Source organism: Dendropsophus ebraccatus, chromosome 9 (genome assembly GCF_027789765.1).
Source record: "Dendropsophus ebraccatus isolate aDenEbr1 chromosome 9, aDenEbr1.pat, whole genome shotgun sequence".
NCBI classification, from domain to species: Eukaryota; Metazoa; Chordata; class Amphibia; order Anura; family Hylidae; genus Dendropsophus; species Dendropsophus ebraccatus.
The window spans coordinates 110194653-110206656 of NC_091462.1; the positions used below are offsets into that span (position 1 = coordinate 110194653).

At 42.3% G+C, this 12004-nt stretch overlaps 1 protein-coding gene across 1 annotated transcript; it reads left to right on the forward strand.

Annotated features, from left to right (window-relative positions):
• Positions 1-1413: 1413 nt before the first annotated feature.
• On the forward strand, positions 1414-10261 carry METRN (meteorin, glial cell differentiation regulator). Its single transcript, XM_069982178.1, has 4 exons — positions 1414-1677; positions 4552-4973; positions 6637-6696; positions 8005-10261. Exons 1-4 carry the CDS (start codon positions 1586-1588, stop codon positions 8319-8321), a joined length of 891 nt encoding a protein of 296 aa, XP_069838279.1. The 5' UTR covers positions 1414-1585; the 3' UTR covers positions 8322-10261.
• The last annotated feature ends 1743 nt before the right edge of the window (positions 10262-12004 follow it).

A 12004-nucleotide genomic window follows, 5' to 3' on the forward strand; every position in this document is an offset into this window, starting at 1 on the left:
TATCTATCTATCTATCTATCTCCTATCTATCTATCTATCTATCTATCTATCTATCTATCTATCTATCTATCTATCTGTCTCCTATCTATCTATCTCCTATCTATCTATCTATCTATCTATCTCCTATCTATCTATCTATCTATCTATCTATCTATCTATCTCCTATCTATCTATTTCCTATCTATCTATCTATCTATCTATCTATCTATCTATCTATCTATCTATCTATCTATCTCCTATCTATCTATCTATCTATCTATCTATCTATCTATCTCCTATCTATCTATTTCCTATCTATCTATCTATCTGTCTCCTATCTATCTATCTCCTATCTATCTATCTATCTATCTATCTATCTATCTATCTATCTATCTATTTCCTATCTATCTATCTATCTATCTATCTCCTATCTATCTATCTATCTATCTATCTATCTATCTATCTATCTATCTATCTATCTATCTATCTCCTATCTATCTATCTATCTATCTATCTATCTATCTATCTCCTATCTATCTATCTATCTATCTCTCTCCTATCTATCTATCTATCTATCTTCTATCTATCTATTTATCTCCTATCTATCTATCTATCTATCTATCTATCTATCTATCTCCTATCTATCTATCTATCTATCTATCTATCTCCTATCTATCTATCTATCTATCTATCTATCTATCTATCTATCTCCTATCTATCTATCTCCTATCTATCTATCTATCTATCTATCTATCTATCTCCTATCTATCTATCTATCTATCTATCTATCTATGTATCTATCTATCTATCTATCTCCTATCTATCTATCTATCTATCTATCTATCTATCTATCTCCTATCTATCTATCTATCTCCTATCTATCTATCTATCTCCTATCTATCTATCTCCTATCTATCTATCTCCTATCTATCTATCTATCTATCTATCTATCTATCTATCTCCTATCTATCTATCTCCTATCTATCTATCTATCTATCTATCTATCTATCTATCTATCTATCGACTATCTATCACTATACACAGAACAATGACTTCTAGTCTCCGCCAGAAGACATTTCTCATCCGTCAGGATTTCTTGGATTAAACTCCCACCAGTTATTTTATGGGAAATGTCGGTGTTGTAGAAGCGGTGTGGTGTGCCAGGACAGCGGGCATTCTCCAGACCCCTCAACCCACTTCAATGTTACAGAACATCTGGAGAAGGATCCTTCCCCCCCTCATCCTTCTTTACTCTTTAATTGTATTGTTCTCTTGTTACCCATGTGAAGGGGGATGGGACCAAACTTCTCCACTCTTTGCCTTTCTTCCCATTGGTGAGAAGTTTTGTATTGGCGACAGCTGATTGGAGGGCCGGACATTCCTCAGCCCTCTTTGTCGGCCTCCCCCTCCTCCATGTCCTGTCCTAGGATTTCCCAGAGTAGAGTAGAGGTATTCTGGATATGAGGGGGGTCTCATCATCATCTCTAGGATCTGTGTTCCCATGGCCGGTGGACATTTAAAGGGACTGGTGAGGAGAGGGCCGTGTTCTGAGAGGGTATAGCCCCAGCCATGTGCTTTATGTGAGGAGCCCGGACACGGTCTGAAGATGCTCTGCCTATATGTCTGGACATTTCTTACCGGGATCCTTCATTCCATCACCGCCAGCTCTCCGGAGAACCAGTGCAACTGGATGGGAAGGTAAGACCACCACCCAACTGGTGCCCCCGTAGGTGCAGCTACCACCCAGAAGATACTATGGCGGATATTCTGCTGTGACCAATACACCATGATACCAAAAGTGACCGGTTATAAATATAATCCCCCATATTATTATGATAGTCGTGTAATAGATGGTGCCGGGTCATTGAGGTCCAAGCAGAAACATCGTTCTTGACACTGGATCAGCTTCTCTTGTTTCCTATTATTTTTCATGACTTTTTATATTCTTATATATCTTTCTATGCGGCGGCTCAATTTTCAGTGGTGTCTGTCGTGGCAATGCTCATCATCAATAGAAATTTTAGAAAATTTCAAAAAGTTGCGCAAATTTCAGTCCAGTTTACCGAACAGTGAACTCAATTTTTTTTTATTTTTTTAGTTAGTTTTGTGTATTTGGCGGCAGCCATAGACTATACCCATGCAGATATAGTTTGAAATTCAATAACAGTGCCATGTGACCACTATCCACCAATTAAAACGGAGCCGATGATCGAGTATTTAAAAAAAAAAAAAAAGCCAAATTCTGAAGAAAGTTTCCGTATGCTTTGTGTATAGAAGCGGCCTGGTCTGGAGCGGACACCTGATGACCTCTCCGGGGGACGGATCAGGCTGTGATAGATCACTCATGACAGGCGGCGCCTACTGACCGTTGACCCTTTCCAGTCATGTTTATAGGTCACGGCTGATTGATTGCGCCAGTTCAGGATTTTTTGACAAGTCGTGTTAGATTGCAAGCTCTGTGGGCCAGAGGTTGACGTGCGGATGTAGTTTTGGATGGTGTCCAAGGAAGACGTCAGGAAGCGATCAGGGGCTTTTATTTATAGGTTCTGGAACTGATAGTGTTCTATCCAGGGAGGCGGGAGAGTGGGGTCTGCTTCTCTGCTCACTGGAGCCCATAAAGAGACAACGCATTTCACTCCCAAATATCCAAACCATAAAGTCCAGACTGGGTCATATACAGTTTTCTTCCTCTAATAGCAAGTGACCGATGAGTCGTGGGGGTCATTCACTTCTATTAGAGGGTGACTGTCACAGAGGTTTAGATTTTGGGTGCGACAATTGCGTGGCAGTCATGTGACTCAGAATGTCAAGTCACGTGACCTATGTGAGACCCGTTATGATGACCATGTTATAATGGTATACTATACTATATATTTTATATCGGTTATGGTGACCATGTCATAATGGAACACTATGCTATATATACCATACCCGTTATGGCGGCCATGTTCTACTGGGAATTTCTACTATACACAGTACTAGACCCATCATGGCGGCCATGTTATAATGGGATATTATACTATTTACAGTGCTATACCCATTATGGCGGCCATGTTATAATGGCATACTATACTATATATACAGTACTATACCCATTATGGCGGCCATGTTATAATGGGATACTATACTATATATACAGTACTATACCCGTTATGGCGGCCATGTTATAATGGGATACTATACTATATATACAGTACTATACCCATATGGCGGCCATGTTATAATGGGATATTCTACTATATATTCTATACCGGTTATGGTGACCATGTCATAATGGGACACTATACTATATATGCTAGACCCGTTATGGCGGCCATGTTATAATGGGATACTATACTATATATATACAGTACTAGACCTGTTATGGCGGATACGTTATAATGGGACACTATACTATATATACTAGACCCGTTATGGCGTCCATGTTATACTGGGATATTCTACTGTACACAGTACTACACCTGCTATGGTGACCATGTTATAATGGGGTTATATACTATATATACAGTACTATACCCGCTATGGTGACCATGTTATAATGGGATACTATACTATATACAGTACTATAACCTTTATGGCTGCCATGTTATAATGGGATATTCTACTATATACAGTACTATACCTGTTATGGTGGTCATGTTATAATTGGATACTATACTATATATACTATACTCCTTATGGTTGCCATGTTATAATATGATACTAATACTATATAAATTATACTCCTTATGCTGGCCATGTTATAATGAGATATTATACTATACACAGTACTATACCCGTTATGGTGGCCATGTTATAATGGGAAGTTATACTACAGTATATACAGTATACAGTACTGTAACCGTTATGTTGGCCATGTTATAATGGGATGTTATACTATTTACAGTATACAGTACTGTAACCATTATGTTATAGTGGGATATTTTACTATATACAGTACTAGACCTGTTATGGCGGCCATGTTATAATGGGACACTATTGTGTTTGATTTGCAATATAGTATTTTCTACTATACAAGTCAATGGATGATTCACTGTAGTATTTATAAAACCCTTAGTCTTGGACCGGGCCCCTAGAAGGCTCTTAGGACCCCAGTGAGCTGCTTTATGCTGCCCCCATACTAAGCCAAGTCTAATTGACTCCAAATGGACTAATGGCTGGAGCCTTCCTATGGCCGGGCCCTCGCTTTAGTGGCCCCTTTTATTGGCGGGTGTGAATAGCTGGTGAATTCCCCCTTGGCTAATGTTGTCCCACAACTAAGCGCTTTCACCTTGGCACAACCCTAACATCTGTCGCGCCGTACCTTTAAGGCGGCCTCCAGCTGCTGCCTGGATGTCTGTCAGTGAGGACTTTACCCAATTTCAGACCTAACAGCTCTATAGGGCCCGGGTTACAAGCCGAGGTCAATTGCTTTCCCCAGCGGATCACAGCCTGGATTATTGGGATGTAAGGTTAACCCCTCCACTCCTGGTGAGGTATTAGCACCTAGGTGGCGCTGTTTCATTGTTTTTTTTAGGAGGTAACAGCGCCCCCTGGTAGCCAAATAATGTAATTTGTGTATTTTCTTTGCAGTGGGCTGTCCCTGGAGCCAAAGTCAGTGGAGCAGGTATCCTTACATTGTGTGGAGGGCAGCGTGAAGTGGATGTACCCCACAGGAGCCCTCCGCCTCAGCCTTCAGCCTCGCCTTCCCCTGGGGTCTTCAGAGCCGCGGTCCAGACACCTCACAGCCTGCATCAAGCCGGCAGCTTCATTTAGAGGGGCTCAGTTATACCTGGAAAAGGAGGGAGAACTGCAACTGCTGATATCTGAGGAAGATCCCTCCATGCTTTCCAGAGTCCATTGCTTCACATGGCTACCACACCAGATGGTGGCGCTATTCCTGCAAGCCACTCCTCACCTGGACATTAGTAGACGCATTTCAGCTTTCCGCTATGAACTTAGGGGGGACTGGGATGGACGATTGGCGCTACCACTCAACAAGATGAGCATGGAAGGTAAGATGTGTGCAATTCATTGAAATACACTTGGGGTGCAGGATAATGACACCTGGGGTGCAGGATAATGACACTTGGGGGACAGGATAATGACACTTGGGGTGCAGGATAATGACACCTGGGGTGCAGGATAATGACACCTGGGGTGCAGGATAATGACACTTGGGGGACAGGATAATGACACTTGGGGTGCAGGATAATGACACCTGGGGTGCAGGATAATGATACTTGGGGTACAGGATTAGGACATGTTGACACTTGGGGGACAGGATAATGACACTGGGTGCAGGATAAGGACATGCTGACTCTTGGGCTACAGGATAATGAAACTTTGGGTAAAGGATAGTGACACTTGGGGTACAGGATAGTGACATGCTGACACCTATGGGACAGGATAATGACACGTTGACACTTGGGGTACAGGATAATGACACTCGGGGTACAGGATGATGACACTTGGGGTACAGGACAAGGACACTTGAGGTACAGGATAATGACACGCTGGCACTCGGGTACAGGATGATGACACTTGGGGTACAGGATGATGACACTTGGGGTACAGGATAATGACACTTGGGGTACAGGATGATGACACTTGGGGTACAGAATAATGACACTCGGGGTACAGGACAAGGACACGCTGACACTTGGGGTACAGGATAATGACACTCGGGGTACAGGATAGTGACACTTGGGGTACAGGATGATGACACTTGGGGTACAGGATGATGATACTCGGGGTACAGGATAATGACACTTGGGGTACAGGATAATGACACTCGGGGTACAGGATAGTGACACTTGGGGTACAGGATGATGACACTTGGGGTACAGGATAATGACACTCGGGGTACAGGATAGTGACACTTGGGGGACAGAATGATGACACTTGGGGGACAGGATGATGACACTTGGGGTACAGGATGATGACACTTGGGGGACAGGATAATGACACTTGGGGTACAGGATGATGACACTTGAGGTACAGGATAATGACACTTGGGGTACAGGATGATGACACTTGAGGTACAGGATAATGACACTTGAGGTACAGGATGATGACACGCTGACACCTGGGAGACAGGATAGTGATACGCTGACACTTGGGGTACAATAGCTGGATTAGCACCCTGGGGGGCCCATATGTATTAGAGACATTAGTGTATCCCACATAATGTGAGTATTTGATGTCCAGGGCCGGGGGGGGGGGGCAGTGGTCACATCAAGGCCTGATGGGGGGGTGAAAGAAATGTTTTGAAGTCTCTCCCCCTCCCCCGCTCTTCCTTTCCCTCTCTAAACAACAGGGCAGTGTCCTGCTGGGCCTAAGGATATAACCATTAACCCCATTAATTAGAGAGATAAGAAGCTGTGGAAGGGGCGGGTTACCATGACAACGCCCAGTCCCCTCACAGAAACTTTCCCAGTTACAAACTCCTCAGATCATTATAAGTATTTTTTTTATTATTATTATTTTAGGATTTTATATGGGGCATTACATTTTATGGTTTTTTGTTTTTACAGTTTTATTTTTAAAGAAATAATTACAAGAAAAAAAACCAAAACAAAAAAAAACCACAACATATAAAGGTCTAGTCATGTGACTGTGCCATGTCCACCGCTGTTTCGGTGTTTTTACATTTTCTTCTGTTTCTCCCTCTGTTAGGTGCCTGCCGGCCGTGTACGGACTCCGAGATCCTGATGGCAATGTGCACCAGTGACTTCGGTGAGTTTTCACTTTATATTAAGTCTAGAGGTTTTATATATATTTATATACCCATCACCATCACCCGTTTATGTTATACATACAAGAGTAATTAGTAGTCTATATGGTGTACTAAAGATGGTGGACGGGTATGGTAGGACACGCTATGGGCACACTTATTGGTCTCATATATTGAGGAGATCTGCCTACCGTCAGAGGCCTTATAGATATTTTGGTGGCCCTTTCCACTCGGTAGGGTTTGGGTGGAGTAAAAATGTTTAACCATCCACCCTGATCCAAAAACGTGTCCTGATATTCAGGCGTTATTGCCTTAGCGTTCCCTTCCAGTCGTGAGTTGGATCTGTCAAGGCCTTCTGGCATGAGTAACGTGTTTTATAGTCTTAACTCAGGGGCCTGACTCGGAGGAATGCAATAACAACCCAGTGAAGCGTTCAGTCCTCCCCAACCCCCTATTGCCTATTTTTTCATCGGTCCTCTCTACCTAAGCTTACTTTGCCCCCTGCTGCATCCTAATAAAGAGAGAGAAGAGACTGTCTGTGGGGAAGGGATGTCTGGGGAAACCAAGTTTCCTTGACGATGGTGCCTTGGGCAAAGACTTTGTGTTCATTGTAGTGTAGGCCTGAGGCTCAGCCATGCTAAAAATAACATCTTGCTGAGAGTTTTGGACGTTAAGTGGCCGTAGACATGAAAATGGTTGAGTTCAACCAAAATCATTGTGCTTTGGGTAAAATTTTACGATGGACAATTGTTTTTCCCGACCAATGACAGACCACCATTGTATTAAAGAAAGTCAACTGTGATCTAAATTTTCAGGCCCTTTTCAAGAAAGATCTTTTGATTACAATCTTTCGAGGTCTGTCTTTCACTTAATATCTATGATCAGGTATGGCCCGTCGGAATGACTATAAAACTGGCCATATCCCGTATACATTAGATAATAGTTAAGTCATGCCGAAGTCGGCAGGTTTGGAAAAAAATTTTAGAATTTTTATAATTGTTTATCCTTCACCTAGTGTTTTTGATCATATACGGCCAGTTTGAAAGACTGTAACGGCCAAAATGGGCTAACATGTCTATAGTTGCATGCCCAAGTGATTTGTCACTAGACAATCTTATTTAATGGTCGTTCACCCATCAACTTACTTCAATTCAATGTGCATGGCTATTTTAATTCCAAGTAATGTTGGCCAAAAATGGGCCATTTTGTCATACCCTAAGATCTGGGCACATTTCCCAACCTCTCCATTTCTCAAATCAAACATGATTTCATCATCCTTGAACTCATCATTTCACTTTTTCTCCACACAGTTGTTCGTGGTAACATCAAGTTGGTGGATAACAACGATGAACTACAAGAGTCTGTGATTGGGATCAGTGCCACCAAGGTCCACCGACAAAAATTCACATTGTTCCGGCCTAGGGGTCACTCACTAAGGTCCCATGGTGAAATAAGGACTCCAATCAGCTGTGGGGTGAAGCCAGGGCCTGGCAGTTTCCTTTTTATGGGTTGGGTTCACTTTGGTGATGCTTGGTTGGGCTGTGCCCCTCGATACAAAGACTTCAAGAAAGTTTATGAATCTGCAAAGAAGCTCCATGAAAACCCATGTGAGATATCTCTGGATTGATGTCAGCAACGGGGCAGGAGCATCTCTATGAGGAAGGAGTCCAATGTGCCAAAATTAGAATACCACTTATTGGTATCTGGAGTTCCTCAAACCTTCAGAAGCTTCTGGTACCACTGACAGGTCAACAGTCTGGAAGAGCTGAGATGCCGATTTGGATATTTTACCAAAAAGACCTCAAAAAACATCCTGGATGCATGATATGTGGTCAACATGGCATCGTGACTGGAGCCACCATCTTTCTCATTTCCTGTGCTGTGAAGTGACAAGTAATGGAGCCGTCTTCTGAACTTTTGGATTTCACCCCTCTTGAATTTGCACTCCTTGAAAAACTTGCTTGAGAACTGAGCCAATTCTTATACTCCCTTATTTTTTTTCGGGGATACTTATTACAAATTATAGACATGCAGCCACCTCCAAGATGGTGGAATTGTATGTATTTTCCAAGAAAAAGTAAAAAAAAAAAAAAAAACAACTTTCTTTATGGCAGCTTGTGATGAACACTGAACATTATGAGTGCTCCACTGTCAGCTCCCTATGAGCACTCTCCTGATGAGACCAGTAAAAAGGGAAAACATGATGGTTTGTTGGGCGTGGGCCACTGGATGGCCATACGTGAGACACAAACCATTACTGCCACTGCACCATACCAGAACAACCTAGCATTATTGTGGTGATAGTAGAATCTTTTTATATTGTTTTTTAAACAGAAAAAATGGCCCCCACCACAAACACACAAGTGAGACCCCCTCCACCTGGTGATGGTTCATACCACTACAGCCCCCATCACTGGGCCACTGTTGAGGTCCACAATTTAGATATAGTTGGGGCAGCTCAAGCCCAAAGATCTGCCCTTTCCGTATAAGCATTTATTCACTCTAAAATTTCAGACTGGTCTCCGCCTTACCATAGGGAATAAAATCTCAAAATTAAGAAAAAAAAATCTATATTTTTTCTCTTTATTTATTACTTTTATTTGAAATGTGCACTAAATGTATGTATATACATATTTCTTTTTTACAATACCAAAAGCGGATTTTTTTTTTCTATTTGTACATTGTTAAATTGATCCAATATTGGTGTCATTTTGGGGGGGAATATTCACACTTGTCTTGTAGGCTTGGGGGAGGGGGCGGTTACCTGTATCGAGCCAAAAATATTCTTTTTGTGATAAATTTTATCTCATCAGGGAATGAATTACCATTGGTTTTATCCCTTGAATATGAATTGATCGGTGATACTGTTCCCTTCGCCTAGGCGGCTGTGATGTCCTGTATTTTTTGTTGTTTCTTTTGCAAATTATTCGGAAAAAAAATTAAAAACATGGAGAATGCAAAATATTTGGAAAATAAAGAAATGTTGTCAATGCTGCGGTGTTACCGAAAGCAGCCGATCAGATTTTGGGTATGATTTTATTCCCTTAAGAAACTAATTGGTTGCCATGAGTAACACAAAACAATTTAGTATTTTATAGATTAAGGACATTTTTGAACTTTTTTTAAATAAAAAAAAAAAAATTCTCTAAACTGGGGCACCACGTAATAAATAAAAATAATTTCCCAATTTTTCTGACTATGAGCCTGAAATAAAAAAAAAAATAAAAAAAACTATTGTGTTGGGTGAATTATACGATGATCTGCAGCTTATAGTCTGAAAATCTGGAAGATCGGGACGTTTCAGCCCTTTAAACCTGACCTTTTTGGAATCTGCTGCAATGTAATAAGCTGGATCACTGCCAGACTCGATCGCCTCCTTTAACTTGGCACCGTCCATGGAAGACGACTTAAAGGGGCCGTTCTGATTGCGACGGGGCGGGTCGGAGGGGCAGATCTTGTTTTGTATCCTGCATGTATATGAAGCCTTGTACGTATGTGTCGGACAGGACCCGATGTAAATGACTTGTACAGTGTTTTTTTATGTTGCTTTCTATGTGTTTTGCTATGTGAGTGTTTATATAAAAAAAAAATATATCAAAGCAATTTTTGGTCATTTTTTTTTCTTTCGAATTCTGAAAAAAAAATTATTTCAAATGGAAAAAGGTTTTTTACTAGAAGCTTTAGCATATTTCATATTAGCAGTTGCTTATGGGTTGTCCTCTTATTGGCCCCCAGCTAATTATGACCAGGGGTCCTCACAGCTACAACGTGGCCCTTGTGCCAGTAGAGAATTGGCCACATGCATGTAGTCACATCTTCTCCTTCTCTCCATATAGAATGACTATGCTCGTGAGCGCCACCATGGCCAGAGCCCGGTCCACATGGTCCACACGGTCCTGCCTCCCACGCCTTTGTAGCAGTTGTGTAGTCAATGTAAAATCTATACATCTTTCTATTATTACATCACACACAGATGACCATTGCATCACACAGAACCCTTGTGGACGTCCTTGGGTCCGGTCTGGTCCCTGCTCTCAGGTTTATCTGCTCGGCTCTTGGTGTACGGCCCGGTGAGCTGGACGTGTCGCGGATCTCATCACGGTTGTACAAGCAGGAAGTGACTTTTTAATTATGATGTTATCCGCCAAATATTGTTCTTTCCTATAATCCCTTAATCTCATTATCCTGCCATCATAACTCAAGCGGCACATCAAAGGCCAGCTCCTGGTAAGAAGATTAAAGGGGGGGGGGGGGTATAAACTTACTTACTGGATACACGGCCAAAGTCCTGTAATATACAGCAAGGAACAGGGAGCCATCATATATATACAACACTCCGTCTATCTATCCTGCAGGTATAGGGGGCAATGGGGTCCTGCAGTATGGGGGGCAATAGTGTCCTGTATCTATCTATCTATCTATCTATCTATCTATCTATCTATCTATCTATCTATCGTCTTTGATGCCCCCTTCCGTATACCCTCCTTATAACACTTGGCAGCCATATTGCAGGCAGTGGTTCTTCTCCTTTATGGGTAGTTGCTCTTTTCCCAGCCGCTCGCTCCCCGACTCTGTCCCATCTAGCCGGCTCTCTATGGCCTCCTATGGCTGGCACAGCTTCAGGGAGGTGGCGTGGATGATATTCCCATTGAGGCTGTCACAGATAATCCCTGTCGACCAGTCCAAACCAAAACATCCCATTGTGCTCGGCCGCCGCTGCATACTTTCCCAGCTATACAATGTGGAGCTGCAGCAACTGACTGGAAATGCTAGCGGGCACAATGATATCCTCGGTATGCCACCCCCGGGACCTCCGATTAACCCCTTCCACCACACAGCCCCTTTGATGAGTGGAGTGCATTGTGTGCCAACCCTCTGCATAGGAAGTGCTGGCGGTGGGACGACCTACATACCGGCCGGCCAAAGTAGGGCACACCATGCCTGTCACTCCATGGCCGGCTATTATCTGGCAGCCATAACTGCTATTACATGCAAAACTTCACAGCTATAGCTACATAACACCATTGCAGATATTGTTCTATTACTCTGACCACATCCAGAGCTGCATTCGCAATTCTGCCGGTTATGTTTCTATATAAGATATTATTTATGTACAAACAGCAGAGCATCATGTGACCTATAAACCTCTGAGTATAATAATAGTGCCATACAGTTCCTAATAATACTACCATAATATAGTACACAAAGAATACTGCCATATAGTACTATATCCTATTTACTGTACTACACAATAATAGTGCCATACTGTGACTGAGGAATAGGCCTTATTGTTCCCAAACAGTTCTACCT